Source organism: Pholis gunnellus (assembly GCF_910591455.1).
Source record: "Pholis gunnellus genome assembly, chromosome: 5".
Taxonomy (NCBI): domain Eukaryota; kingdom Metazoa; phylum Chordata; class Actinopteri; order Perciformes; family Pholidae; genus Pholis; species Pholis gunnellus.
The window spans coordinates 20,511,419-20,527,463 of NC_136531.1; the positions used below are offsets into that span (position 1 = coordinate 20,511,419).

The 16,045-nt window shown below is 42.6% G+C and overlaps 1 protein-coding gene across 1 annotated transcript in view; it reads left to right on the forward strand.

The window, feature by feature from the left end:
• LOC306695974 (E3 ubiquitin-protein ligase SMURF2-like) overlaps positions 1-16,045 on the forward strand; it is a 53,020-nt gene that overhangs the window by 22,351 nt on the left and 14,624 nt on the right. The window contains exons 3-9 of the mRNA XM_079159433.1: positions 811-919; positions 5,587-5,720; positions 9,232-9,297; positions 9,899-9,983; positions 10,448-10,531; positions 12,370-12,581; positions 14,741-14,825. Coding sequence (XP_079015559.1) covers positions 811-919; positions 5,587-5,720; positions 9,232-9,297; positions 9,899-9,983; positions 10,448-10,531; positions 12,370-12,581; positions 14,741-14,825 — 775 coding nt within the window. The remainder of the gene's footprint in view (positions 1-810; positions 920-5,586; positions 5,721-9,231; positions 9,298-9,898; positions 9,984-10,447; positions 10,532-12,369; positions 12,582-14,740; positions 14,826-16,045) is intronic.

Below are 16,045 nucleotides of genomic sequence, written 5' to 3' on the forward strand. Positions count from 1 at the left end.
CAATACGATTTGTAGGCTCCCCTGATGGTCCCACAACAAAGGTCCAGCACAATCCCATGTCTTGTCGGGAAGGTAACTTGACTAAGGGACTTATCCACAGAGCAGCAATGAAAATCCCCCATAATAAAGATAGGTGCATCTGGGGATACGCTCTGCGAGCTGCTGCTGCACTTTTTATGATGACTGATGTGGCATTGACCACGTTTGCTTTAGGGTGGATACAAACAACCATGATAAATAATTTAGGAAATTCTCTTGGCAGATAAATAGGGTGCAGAGAAACGGCTAAAAACTCAATATTGGGGAAATTCTTCGAGGCCGGTCGGTCGTACTCCTGCAGGACAACCATTGCTGTAAAAAAAAAAAAAAATCTTGCAACCTTCATGATAGTAAGACGTCAGTGGATCAGATAACGGCACAAACAAATTCCCATCTCCGGGCTGGGAGACTTAAAAAAAAAAAAAAAGCTAAATAATTGCAGTCGCCACAGGTGCATTGACACAACTGTTCTACGTTTGTTCCACATGTCAGACACTTACCTCTGCTGAGTAGATGGTTCAGATTTAGGATTTTTTTTAATTTTTATGAGCAGTATTCGCTTGCCTGGTCTCTCTGAAATGTGATAATTGTACGACTGAATAACTGAATTATGAGAAACTTGCGTCTGCAGTCTCATTATAAATCAGTCAAATGGGCGGGGTTGAACATGTCACATTATCACACACGCACACACACATAGTTCCTTCATTAAAGTGTTTGTACAGTTGCTTAACGAAACCTTTTTTTGCTTGCCTCTGTCTGCTTTTACAGGGTTGCCAGATCCTTTTGCCAAAGTGGTGGTGGATGGCTCCGGACAATGCCACTCTACAGATACTGTGAGAAATACGCTGGACCCCAAGTGGAATCAACATTATGATCTGTAAGTGAACAGAACTGTAGGCCAGTATTTTGACATGTTGTGTATACCACTGATGCCTCCATTTAGAAACGAATGCAGCGAGTGTTTGTGTGTGGAATTTGTGTATGACGTCACACACGCCACCTGAAATTTGAAGCCGTACAGTAAGCATTGTTATCACAGAAACACGCCGTGCTGGTTTTGCTCTGTAGTATGTCTCTGTGTGGAACTGCTATGACAAGTGTTTCAGGAATGCCGATTGAGTCGTGTCTTCACTGTGCGCAGAGACACCCATCTTTAAAGCTTTTGAGCTGTTTTATGCGTGAACACAACACATACTGATATGAATTCTTTCTTTCTCAGGTAACGGATTCATGCTATTTGGGGTATTAGAAGATGGAGTTTGTTAAATAGTTATGCACTCTGGAACAGTATCCTCTGTAATTTGGAGTTTGTGTGATTCATATTTTTCTGGCTTGCTCACTTCTCTGAGCCGAATGTGTCTTCACATAGGCCAACGCACACACTTAGAGTGCGGCTTCGTTTTTGTTACCTCGTATAACTTAACGTGTAAATTAAGATGATTAGTATTTCAAACTAAATCTATGAATAATGCCTTGGCAAAAACCAGAAGGGATGCAGGAGGGAAACACGTTTGTTGTTAGATGGTTACTGCTGAGAAAAGTTACAACAGCGACGGTAACATCCCTGTACTGAGGTCTGTGTCGACAGACGGTTACAAGGAGTCATCACCAACAAAGGACCCGCTGGCAGCCAAGGTTGTGTAGTCGTGAGAGACGGAGGCAAACAGTTAGAAGAGGGAATTTAGGAAAAATGAAGCCAGAAATTAATAGCTGAAAATAATAAAATGATAGTTAAATTTGATCGTTTAGGGAAAAAGGCAGCAAAAATATGTTATGATTACAGCCGCCATGATATGTTCATTAATCGATTCGTCGATTGGCAGATGAAGAATTCTGTTTTTATTTTCAAGCAAAAATTGTAATCTTGTCTCCGGACTGTGTTCGAACTTGTGAGGAACATTTTTCTCAATTTATAGACCAGATAATTTAATGAATATATTATTCAATAAAACATACATGTTTCTGAATTATTTACCTGTCCATACATACAGTATGTGACTGTTCTCATTTCACTATTACAACTGAGGCATCTTGCCTTTCTGGGCACACACACACACACACACACACACACACACACACACACACACACACACACTCACACACCTGTTTCACAATGCTGCCTGTGTAACCTCAGATCCCCTCTTTTACATAATTCTCTCCCTCCTTCTTGATCCCCACCCTCTCGGAGGAGTTTGTTTCCCTCCAGCGACCCCTGGCCTCTTCCTCTGGTTCAGGAAATGGCTAACATGCCACAGAAAGCAGATGGGAGTGTGGGATTGGCCCATTGCCAACTCCCCCCCCCCCCCCCCCCATCTCCAGCCTTCAGCTTTAGGAGGTTGGGTCTTTTTATCACATGACATTGATACTACCATACGCCTTGGTTCTCTACATTACATATCATACATACCCTGCAAAATACCCTGTCTCTTTATATATTTAGTATGTGTTGAAAGTTCATGAACTTGCAGTAATATGTAGATCTGGTTTTGGAAAGTTGCCTCCTCATGCTTGGCATCTGTTTCCAGCCTTGTTCTTGTTTCCCGCAGGAGAATGCTAAAAGAGAGCAAGTTGTTTGCTCTGGGCTTGGAAACAGGCCTGGTTTTGGTTGTATATTCAGTACGCTTCTTGTCTTTCTCAGTCTTGGACTGACTGCAAAGGTTCAGCCACCTTCAAGAAGCTCTACTGCCAGACATACCTACATTGCAGCCAGAAATTATTGTACTTTCTTTGGTGACGTTACTGCTTAAATGTTCACAATTTTCTGTCATGAGAGACCGGAAAAGTCTGTGGAAGCATATGTCCAAAAGTGGAAGAAGTGAAATGGGGCGGTCGGTTCAATGTAACAGCACGGAACAAGGGAATAGAGGAAGAATGCTTTGGCATTAACTCGATTTACATAAATCAGATCAAGATACTTGATATGGACGAGCCAGAGCTGTAGAATCTCCACTCTGATTTATTTTTGTCTTTAAAGATGTTAAACACTGAAGGCTGTCCAACATTAATATGAAATATATCCAACCTGGAAAGAAATCTTATTCGTGATATCAATGTAATGTACGTTCCTTGGCAAGACAAAGTGTGGGAAGCTGTTCGGCTCTGGAGTTAGTATGTCCTGGAAAGCTAATCTGGATTTGCCCCAAGAATGTTTCCCCTCCTCTGCTGTTGTCTGTAGGATTAGGAGTCCTAATCCTTCCTTTTGTTTTTGCCGTAACTAACTTCTGAAGTGCGTGAGTGAGAGAGATATAGAGAGATTGTTTTTAATGGTGTTGTCTCTGTGCTTGACCAAACGGCATTTAGTAGAGAATCGTATGAGAGTTTCTTGTTCTTGTTTTTAAAGTAGAGTCAGTGGTGGGACTGGAATAATTTAACACCATGAACGGCAAAAGGAGCGTGCCAAGAACACGAGGGGGAACCCTGCACATACTGTTCTGTTTGAGTCCTGAGCAGTATTCACAAGGGGAAGAAAAAGATGAATCTAATGTCATTATGAATTCATTTATGATGCATCTCATGTCATAATATCTGGAAATAGATTACTTTAATGGCTGTTGTTATATTTCACATAATATTCAGAGGTATATTCATCATACGGGGCCATATTTCTTTTTTACTTGGAAATATTTGTATTATTTTGAGCATGCTGGCATAATATTTCATGTATAATATTATGTCTTGTGCAAAAACATTCAGAACTTTATAAATCACTTTTTCCAAAACCAAGCCTAGAAATGTTTTGACGGATTTACGGATAACATTTTTGCATTTAGATGCAAATAATGGTGATGAACTTGAAACGGAGACACTTTTCTTCATGGCGACACAGCCCATAAAGGATGGTGGTCACACAGTGAGAACTGGTCCGTGCAGCTCTGGACAGCAGTCCTGTTCAGAAATATGGTCGAGTTTGTCCTTTTCTGGACACCAAGTGTCCTGTGGCTTTCAGAGCAACACCAACCACCTATAGAAGACGGAGTCACAGTCAGTCCAGTCTCCAGTCATGTGTGTGTGAATACTGTACTTGTTAATCAGTGCTGACTGTTAAACCCACTCCAATCTGTATTAATCTGCTGTTGATAGCAGTGTTGTGATAATTTCCTCAGTACCTGCAATGTTATGTCAGAGCACAAGGTATCCCAACACAGTTTTTGGCACAGTCATTGTTAGTGAGGAATTAACATGTTTTACCTGTTCTCTTTTATTCAGACACTTGGTCATTGTCTCGTCGGCTATTTCAGTTCTCATTTTTTTGCTCCAAGATGCTTTGCACACCACACCTTTGCATCACATTGCACTGCAGCGTGTGTGATGGGAAGAGCATGAGATTAAGCCTGGAACAAATGAAACATAACAATGCTTGCAGAGCTTAGTCAAAAGTGATCTCATCAGTGTGAACAACAGCACTGCTTTAATTAGAAACACAAATGAACAAATTACACGTAAATCCATTCAGCTGTTTTGTTTGTCAAATTCTCCTAATTTGTGAAATATTCTGTATAATCCCATATTATGGCGTGACAGAACCCTTCCCAAATTAGAGGGTTTGGAACCTCCAGTGGTTTCTAGTCTGTAAATATCCATTTCTTAGGAAAAAAGACTTTAATTAACTCCTAAGAAAGTTCAGTAGCATAAAACTGTTCTTTCACTATTTGGCTTCTAATAATGTTAAATAGCGATCTACAAGCCATCTAGTAGCTCATAATCTACACAAGCATCAAAGCAAAGGCTTCTGCTAAGAGAGAAAAAGTGAACGTGCCAAGATGCTAATCTCTGCTACTGTACATCCTGATCAGATTTTAAGATAGCAACAACGGACTGAATCACTGGACACACTCAATGACTCACACAGGTTGTAATTTAATTTCAGTGCAACAATTCACCAAATTCCAGGATTTGGCTTACATACTAAATATATACGTTTTGATGCGTTTAGTAGGGAAACCCCACTTCTCGTTAGTGATACACAGCATAATATAGAGCTTGGCATCAGTGCTGGCTGCTAGTGTGTGTGTGTGTGTGTGTGTGTGTGTGTGTGTGTGTGTGTGTGTGTGTGCATTTGAATGTTGAACTCTGCGTGTTTACTGTGGGAGCTGTCTGGGTCTCAGACAGTGGTGGAGCACATCACGGGGACTTCCTCTGTTCTTCAACCACGACTAGACTCTGCTGCGCTTAATCTGCACAAACACTCGAGCACGTGCACACAAGATACTTTAAATCAGCTAATCGGCCTCATTACACAGTCTGAAGGTCTACACCGCAGACATGGTCTGCATTGTTCTCTTGCTGTTGGGGAGAATTAGTTGGAAGAGATGCGAAATACAAGTTTCAGTTTTTACTGTTTTTTTTAGTCTGTGTATTTGTCGCAGCTCATGATTTAAATTTCATACCCTGCGGGTTGATGACCTGCTCTGCTCGCTTTTCAATGCACACACAAGCATACGTCATGTGTTATTGAACCATTTGGAAACTCAATACATATTGTCAGGATTGCAAACTACTTTTTTGTTTAACTGTTTTCCTTCACGTCTTCTCTTCCTCTGTCAGATACATCGGAAAGGCAGACTCGATAACCATCAGTGTGTGGAACCACAAAAAGATCCACAAAAAGCAGGGCGCAGGTTTCCTCGGCTGTGTCCGCCTCCTGTCCAACGCCATCAACAGACTCAAAGACACTGGCTGTAAGTATGCTGCGTGGGGCTGCAGTCTGGTCTCTGCATGCTCACCATGGCCTTTACCCTGGTGCCAGTCTGGTTTATTAGGAAATAGTGATGGGGAGGTTCCACAGGAAATACAGAATTAATTAATGAATAACTTAAAAGTGGTGAGCCATGTTAACGTCTCCTCACACATCTATGCACACTCCTTCTGCACTCAGCACACATAGTCAGATAGACAAATGTGTGGGCAAGACATAGTGTCTCCAACAACGGCCAAAAACTTAATTTCAAGGAACCTTTCCTGTGCTTCTGTTTTGTCTGACTGCAGTAGTTTGATAGCTAGCTAGCCTGCTGCTACATGTGTAGCTCTTTCAACGCTCCCATCCTCAGCTTGCAGCCTGCTGCTGCTTTTGTGCCAGCCATTCATTGCCATAAGATTTATGGGCACAATACACAAGCAACCCCTTCAGGCCACACATGTCAGAAATATTGCCTGCTGTAGACATCCGGCACCTGGGACTAATTCAACAGTCACAATTCATTTTTACAGCAATGCAACTGTCTGTCAAGAAGCAACAAGCTTTTATTCTTGGAAACAAATTCCTGCTGGTATACTTATTGGCACTGTTTTGCACAAGATGCAAAAACAGGAACGAGGATGCTGTTTTGGGATAGTTTTGTGGCCATAAAGTTGACCCCAGGCTAGTGTGGGTAACATACAAAGGAACAGTAATGAGTTTGCACAGACACGTTCTCAAACCGTTACGTCTGCGTTGCTTCAGACTGCGGCTCCTGTGTTGATTTTGACTCCTATTTTCTGCGTGCAGTCAACACGGCCACATGCTTGTTAGCCCTGGCTACCTCGATGGCAGCACCAGTCAGTTGATACTGACACATATACACTTAGCTGTACTACATACTCTCAAATTAACATTCTTTCGCACATTTGTCTCCTTTTTTCAATCCATCTTCCTGACCTGTCCTAAACAAAACATGTCGGACATGTTCCAGAGCAACCACACTGGGTTACATTTTCTTCCCTTTTTTTTTTAAATATCCGGCCTTTTTCTTATTTCCATTCTACACAGTCACACCCCAAAACCACTGAAGGAGTTGTCTGTCTGAATATAATTGCCATTTGTTGGATGCTTTTATTTTAATCCAAACTGCATAGTTGGATACTTCCATGGATGTAGGTAGTTGGAATTGAGTTGGCCCAAATGCAACAGGCTCGTATGCCAACTCCAAAAAGCTAAATACTTTAAATTAGAGTACATGATATGTATTATGTGTGCTCCTAAATGGCATTCTTGGCACATACTTTAAAGTTCACCCCCTGATCCACCAAAAAACACAAAAGGGACCTTGACAGCCACGAAAGCCTGGTGCCATGCTTTTACCCTACTTGTCCTTAGATTTACCCGCAGCTTCCAGAAACAGACAGTTTAGGCTCCAGTTAGACTCCAGACCAGCCACTTACTGTACAGCCACCCTGGCATAAATTATACTTTTTCATAGCCACAGGAAGTAGACATGGAGACAGCTCATGATCTATGACAAGACACCAGCGCTCAAGTTACCCCCATGTCCTTGTCCTGAGTGCTGCAGACAGACACACTGTGCCCAGTCTGTGGCCTGACCAAGATGTATGTGTGTGCGCACACACATACACATTGAGACAAATATAAAAACACACAAAACAATACTTTACTGGAATTGCATTGGTTCCTAGAAGTCATATTCAACCACACACACACGCACACACGCAAACCAAAAGTGGATCAGGCATGATTGTCTAGTTTACTAGAAGTCCGTCTGGCGCTACACTGAGCTCCATTTCCTGCAGCATCGCAGACACAAACCTCTGAGTCCCCTGTCCTACTTCTGAACCCACAAACCAAGTAACACACACCATCGAAATGACTTGCCTGACTGCACGTGCTAGTCTGCCTCTCTTGGATCCCTGATGTTTATTTGTGTGTAGTATTTATAGTGTTGATGTAACAGTGTTTTATATTTACTGATTTGCTGATTGTGATACTGCTGATGGTTTTACACATGCATACAGACACACACACACACGGAGCTACAGAGAGCTATATGTATTGATACTAAACACACTCGGCTCATGATGGTCAACATGCACATATTCACACTAGTTTATGTGGTTTGTTCATTGTAGCAACCACTTTCCCGAGCTCAGAGGAGTTGAATGGTGCAGTGATGGCTTGTGTTTAAAGGTCTGCAAATGTTCTTTTTCTCCATTTCTTCCTTCTCTTATTCAAGAGAAAACTCTGCTTACTATTCCAGCCATGTAAGGCTTAGACCATCCCTGTTTAGTCTAGACACGTATCCGGAACAGATGCACAAACACACACACTCTTCTGGAAACAAGCTATAGGGTTGGGACACACCGTTTTACATGCATACAAAATCACACAAGCAAACCAAAGACATGGTTCAGTCTGGCTTTGGTTTTAGTGTTGGTGCATGGAGAACTGGGGCATCTCTTTATCTCTTTCTCTCTCGCTGCCTCTTCTGCATATTTCCCTTCCACTCCCTCTCCTACACTCACACTCTTAGGTTTTATATTTTTATATTTTAGTAAGCCAAAGCCCCTGCAGGACTTTTAACGTGTGTGTGTGTGTGTGTGTGTGTGTGTGTGCGCACACACACACACACGTACACACACACACACACACACACACAGAGGTTGCATTTTAGATGGGTACCAATTGATATCACTCCTGCGCTGGTCAGCTAGACTGGACCTGCACAAGTTCCCCCGTGGGGCTTAGTGTGTGTGTGTGTGTGTGTGTGTGTGAGAGAGAGAGAGCGAGAGAGAGAGAGAGAGGGGGGGAGGGACTGCTGAGTGTATCTGTGTCTGGATCTTGTTCCGAGTCTTCCTGGGTTGTGTTTCTGTGCTGTCCATGTCTGGCAGTGCAAACACATTTTGTTTCCAAAATTCTTAGATTTTTGTGTCCAATTTTTTAAATCTCACACACAAAATGAGTCTTCTGCAGAGAACTCTGTTGTATTTTTTTAATATTTTAAAGGCACACCTGTATGCAGACATAATTTGTTATATTAGAATTTTTAGTGGCTCCTTCAGTGTGTCCCGTTTGACTAAGTCAGACCGTCATTAGCACTGTGTTTAAAACACACAGCCTCCTCATTCCTTTCAATGGCAATGCATTGACGCTGCAAGATTGTCGACACAGAAGACTCCAGCAAAAGAAAACACGACGTCGTCTGGCATAAATGTAGAACCTTGCTCACATTTAGCTACAACACAATGTGAAGTTACCCGGCAATCTTCTGTGTTGGCCAATCAAATACGTATAAGCACACATTCCTGGTACATTACTTAATTGTCACATAACGTGAACATAGTAAATCTGGTGATTGTCGCAACGGAGGATACTTGGCGTGAAATGTATCAAGTTGCTCAGTACCTGGATGTGTTCGTGGTTGTACATGTGGGCAGATGCTTAATCAATGGTTATGTGTCTGGTTTGGTTTTTCCCTGTAGATCAGAGACTGGACCTGAATAAGCTGGGCCCCAATGACAATGATACTGTGAGAGGACAAATCGTCGGTAAGAAACACAAATGCACACTCTCTTGGTTGCATCCTGTACTTCACAATAGAACATTTCATCATTCTTAAGTGTGAGGCAGCCAAGCCATGTGCCTGTCTTGTGTCAGTCTGCGTTGCATTTTCCTGATGCTCTAGTCTACAGCCAGTTTGTCATTATTTTGTGTAAAAAAGAAAAGAAAAAGTTCAGATCCCAGAGCATTTTACCACTGTGTATTTACTGAAACGACTGAACCAATTCACAGCTGGAAGACATTGTTGGAACTATTTTATTTATTTTTTTAAACCGTGTCCTGCAACAGTTACCTCTGGATGTCTCAGTGCTTTGTATTATTTAAACGCTAGTAAACGCAAATTGACCCAGACTGCATCCTCAGTCTCAATACTCTGACTCAGTTCATTAAAGTTCATTTTTTCCCGTCTTGATGTCAGAAGAAAAAAGGAAGAACACAAAATGTATAAAAAGCATCACTGAAACAGGAAACCACATACCATAGGGACTTAATACAATATGATAAATATTAGCCATATAATGCAGCTCAGATAATGACCAAGAAAATGGCATTGATCTATTGTCTTCCTTGTCTTTGTTAACTGTGTAGTAAGTCTTCAGTCCAGAGATCGCATTGGGACAGGGGGGCCGGTGGTGGACTGCAGCCGTTTGTTCGACAATGACTTACCCGATGGGTCAGTATTATCACAGGTTTTAATAAAAAATTAGCTATCTTATTTGTGCACACATCTTCAACTCTATCAGAGTAATTATATCAGTAATCTATAGTTTAAATGTGTACATTGGGGCAGGGGGATAGCTTCTCTATGCTTCTGTGAATATTTTTAAATTGCTGAATGTATTTACAGTACTATATGTTAACATCATATTATACGATTGTTTTTAAGGAGAAAAGAAAATATCTATCTGATTGCTAATTTTTTTTCCGGTGCAACCCTTAATGTGTAGGTTCAGCTGTATGCACGTTGGTGATTCTCTTTTTTTGTGCTACTTATAAAATGAGGGATGAATTGTTTACTGTGCTGTTAGATTAACAAGTTCTTAATGATGACAAAGATGTATTTTTTACTTTTGATATTGCTTTACCACAAGTAAAATGTTTGTTTCTCACCTGTTTTTATATTGTGCTATGAAACAGCTGGGAAGAGAGGAGGACAGCCTCCGGAAGGATACAGTACCTGAACCACATCACACGTACCACCCAGTGGGAGAGACCTACTAGGTACATCTGCACACATACTGCACACATCCTCAACTAGCACTTCAAATACAACAAACTTGACCTTTTACAACAAAGCATCAGGAGTCTATTTAAGTGGTTGTACTTCTCCCCACTTCCCTTTCCAGAAACTCACAACAATAACAGTATGTCGGTAATGAGCGAATTGCTGTCAATTTCCTTAGCCCCCCACCGCAACACACACACACACACACACACACACACACACACACACACACACACACACACACACACACACACACACACACACACACACACACACACACACACACACACACACACACACACCCCTGAATACACTAGCCAGCCAGTCGGACAGCCAGGTTTTACTTGGCCCCTGTTCGTGCAGAAACAACTGTCGCCTTCCTATTTGGCCCATATCAGTGGAGCCGTTAGGGAGTAAGCAAACAAATAACACCACCACCCCCACCTCCTCACCCACTCTTACTACACATCTCTAGTGGCCCCCAGGCAGCATAATGGAAGGCAGTAGGACAGACAGGAAATGGTGAAGAAAGGGTTTAGTGGCTAGTCATTTAAAAAGGTGGAAATGGTGAAGCTGAAAGGGAAGATGAGCAGCTTGGGACTCTGTAGGAGGAGGAGATGACAGAGGTCAAGTAGCGAAAAGTAAGAATAATAGTTGGTGAGAGGAAGTGAAGACGGATGGCTTTTTTCCATTTTCTGCAAACAGCAGGTGCAATAAATACCGTGTCAAATTTAAAAAGACAATTATTTTTGCCTTATTTATAAAGTCATGCAAGTATTTTACATATTAACTGACCAGGTACAAAAAGGGAATATTGTTATTGTGTTGTCTAAGGCAGATAGTTACTATTCTCCCAATTCTTCAATGTCCCTTGTCACTGGTTCTAACTGATGACAAATGTAAGCTGGTCCATGAGCTAGTTGTGATAGGACACATTGTGGGTGTAGATGGGGAGAAAATGGCTCAGACATTGGAAATAAGAGTGGTATAACATGAAGGAAAGACCAGAGAGAGAGAGAGAGAGAGAGGGGTAGGATATAAGTGAAGGGGGAGAAAGAGGAAATAGGAAGAAGGGAGAGTGTGTGGAAGGGGGAGGAGGTGGATTGTGCGTCCAAGGTTTTAGATAGCCATGGCGTCAGTAACTCCGGACAGCCAGACGGCGGTCACACATGCTACACACACGCACGCACGCACGCACGCACGCACGCACGCACACACACACACACACACACACTAATATTAGTGAGTCAGCCTTTCTCTGTTTATGCCAGCTTATCAGATATGTTTTCCTAAGTCCTGCAGTTAAGTAGCACACAAACACACCAACGATTCTACTGTAGTCTTGTGAGAACCTTCTGTGGGCTTTTATGCAACCCTTCAATCACTTTAATCTTAACCATAAAATCTATTTTTATCTCTCACATGCTGTTTTACAATAACTACACTATACCTGTTGTGTGTATGTCTAGACATCAAGAGAACAAATAAACTGGCGACACCTATGACTTAACCCGTAGCACACCTATAACACACCCTCCACACCCAGGTTCCTGAAAGCAGATGAAATACGGTGCACGCACCAAAACCTCATTTAAAACACTCTACCATGGATGTAACTCTTTGGAGTGAAAACAAACATTTGTGTTGTTCTTGTCAATTTATTCATCCAGTTCACAGCAAGAAGGTTGGTGTTGTTTAGCCCAAATGCTCTTCAACGTTTTAAAGTGTTTATTCTCTTCTGATTTGTTATGAAATGGTTAAATGTATCTTATAACTTGAAAAAAGAGATTAAGATTACACTGCATTTACATGACCACTCACTACTCTTACCCAGGCCCGCGTCGGAGTACTCCAGCCCGTCAGGGAGGCCGCTGAGCTGTGTGGTGGACGAGAACACGCCAGTGATGACGCCTGTTAATGGGGCCGAGGCCAGCTGCCCGCCAGGCGAACAGCGGATCCAGGAGAGACGGGTCCGATCGCAGCGACATCGCAACTACATGAGTCGAACACACCTGCACACACCACCTGACCTGCCTGAGGGCTATGGTGAGAGACAGAGCTGCAACACACGCACGCACTCACTTTGCTAAGTGATTACCATTTATTCAATCTGGTGAAATAGGAAGAGATGGTCTCAATAAATTGTTGGATTTTGTATCCAACTTCGTCAATCTGAGCAGTGAAAGCACCATTGGGGGGAAAAAAAAAGGAGGCTGTCTTGTTATGATCATGCAATTACAAAGGTGATCCAATCATGTAGCTGCTTTTGTCTCTTTTGTGGAACGTTTTGCAGTGTGTTTGCTGGCTGGCGGTCAGAAGCATGTAAATAGTTTATTCTACCTACATGAGCTGTTTAAAGCCGTCGCTCTGGAAAGGGCATTCAGGGCCTTCTGCCATTCAGTATCAATAAGGTCACCTGAGAATGTATTTACACATCTGACTGCACCCAGTCAAATGTTGGTTACATTTGACAGAGCTCAGCCTTTGTCACTACGGTTTCATTGCCAGTCCATGATCAGTGTTGACGTTTACATGTTAGTACAATATGTTTCAGTGCAACTGCAGTGCAAAGGGCCCTCCTGCTGGTAGACAAGGTGACGTGTCAGGGGAATACTTACCACTTGGGACACCGAGTGAATGCTTTTAACTAGCTGGTACATAAGATAGTATGCTGCAGTCATAGTGAACTGTTTAATTACGTGCGTCACTGATATCAAAAAGGCAAGCTGAGATGAAGTCCCAGCCCTAACCCACAAAACTATGCGCTGAAAGACGTGGTGAGCTGCTCCTCTGGTGGTGTCGTCTCTGTAGCCTGGAGGAAGTGATACTTTGAACATTTTTTTTCTTCCCTTTTCATCCTTTTGTTTTCTCTTTGTCGGCCTCTCTGCTGTCCTTGGGCTCACTCAAATGTTCTCTAGCAAACCCCCCTCACACCCCTTACCACAGCACCACATCATAACAACTGCAATCAACACTTGCTGTGTGCCTCCCCTCCCTTCTTCTCTTCTCTCTTTTGCTGTCCTTGCCTCTCCCGTTTGCAGACTGATAATCCTTCTGTGAGGAGAAAGAGGGCAAACAGGGTATTCATCTGTGTTTAGCTCAGAGAAGGCACTTTAGGTTATTGGTAGTTTTTTATGTCTAATTCCCTTCCTCATGGCAAGAAAACACATTGGCAAATTAATTCAGGGGCTACACGAGTACATTTTCCAACATTGGAATGCAGAAAATGTGTGCTTTTCACAGTCAGCCGCAGTGCAGCCCACAATACCCACAGAGTATATAAAATAAATTATTATTTTAACTGTGGTCCACCTTTGCCAGGGATTTAGAAGGGCACTGTTGGACCTGTGCCCCCCTTTGAAAAGTCCTGTTGTGTCCACTGAGGCTGGCCAAGGTCGGACAAAGTGAGTCACTGATGCCCAACAGCTAGTGAGCTTTCTTCCTCAGATAAACCCTCTGATCCAGTGGCTGGGTGTGGTCAGGGAGCGTGAGAGAGAGAGAGAGAGAGAGTGTGTGAGGGGGAAAAAGAGAGGGAGACGTGGGTAGGAAATGAGTTGTGCCAGTAGGAAGTTAGTGTGGGGGGGGCAGTGATGGATTAGCAGGTCCATATACACACACGAACACCACGCCTGTGTACCACACACACACTTTTTGTGCCAACACTCACTCTCCATTCATCCATGAGCTGGATGGAACGCGAGATCCAACAAGCCAGTGACGATCCATTCTCTTTGGATTTCTTCCCCCATTTCTTTACAGTGTATATATATTTTTAGTGGGTTTGGAGAGAGTGAGAGCGTTTTCCTTTCCTTTGGTTTCGGAGATGGGAATGAGAAGGGATTACTTTCAGAGCACACACACCGACCTTTAAGAGAAAACAAGGCTACTAGGATGCATCAAGGAACTCTGTGCAAGGAAAAACACTCATGGAAGGCGTTTCTATTTTCCCCATCCTCTTGGGATAGGCCGACTCGAGACTGGAGAGGAACTAATTGATTACATTGGCGCACACCTTAAACAGTTTGCCTGTCACATCAATTATAAACAGAATTCCTCTTCTCCAAAATACAAAAACTCTCTGTCCATGCTTGTACCCACACCAATAGACTACAGAACAACTGCCCCAGCAACAGGACCGAGCTTGTTTCAGTGCTGTTTTTGCCTTTCCGACATAGTAAGTCCAAATAATCTCCTCTCTGTTTTAGAGCAAAGAACAACTCAGCAGGGTCAAGTCTACTTCCTCCACACGCAGACTGGAGTCAGCACCTGGCATGACCCTCGGGTGCCCAGGTAACTCATTTGATTTACAGTTTTTGCATGTTTATTGACCAGGTTTGTAAAGCACTATACAAACTTCTTTTGAAGAATGTTATTAGGAGCTATTTAAGTTATCATAATTATCTCAGCTACACATTGACTGAAACAGTTGAGAAATGTACTGCAGTGCTGACAGCCTGTTGTGTTTTGATCCTTTTGTAAAACTTGACTTATATTACCAAAACTGACTGGACTAGACTGGTCTAGATCAGACCTAAATTCTCAGGGTTGTGTTCAAAAACACTCTTATTAGTCATATTTCATGCTCACGTTCGGGTCAGCCAAACCAATGACCTCTGAATCCGATACGGAGTTGGATGAAAATGTTTTGGACAGATGTTGAGCTGAACACACCAAAGGCTTGTGGTTCTGCATTCAATCAAACTGTTTTTGATAGCCCACTAGCTAATTCACCAGAGACTTCAGGCACTGCTATTGCGATACATTTTTGGCTGTGTCTCGGTGAAGCTGCGTGATGAAGCAAATGCATTTAACTTCCAGCACACAGCAGCAACCTCTGGGTTGGGTCATTTTGGACAGAGCTTCTAAAATGACCCAGTATGTTGTGATGCGTGCAGCGAGGCATGTGCTTTGTCCCTGAGTGATGTGTCCTCACTTCACACAAGGACAAAGTGCTCACACATGAACACATAGACACAAGCACAGGTCGTCCTCAGGCTATAGCATCGTCCCCAGATCAGGGCTTAGGTTTCTACTGACAGGAACGTCAGTGCATAGGAGAGAAGAAGAGTCGGGGAAATTAGAGCAAGTACTTTGTCAGAAGGATAATGACCATGTTAATTTTGTTGATGCTCTTTGGTTTGTTGACAGCGCCAGTCTAGTGGTCTGATTTGACTCCTGTGAGTCTGCTGTAAAGGAAAAGTCTCGTAACTTATTAATGTAAAAGTTAATGCAAACCATTGAACTTAAAAAAAGCAGCTAACAATGTACATGTAAAACCACAGCAGGGCTGGGCCTTTTATGACCGCCATAAAATAATTTAAACGACTCTGAATGGAATCAGCATCCAAGGAGTTTGTTCAGTCAGTTAATTACATTATAACTCTATTATCCATGAGAGGAGGACTTTTTCTGAGGCCAGTCAGTTATATAGCACTGAAGCTAGTCAGAGTGCGATGATCAACGCTGTTTGGTTTGTTTTACTGTACATGTCTGCATGTATGCACGGATCA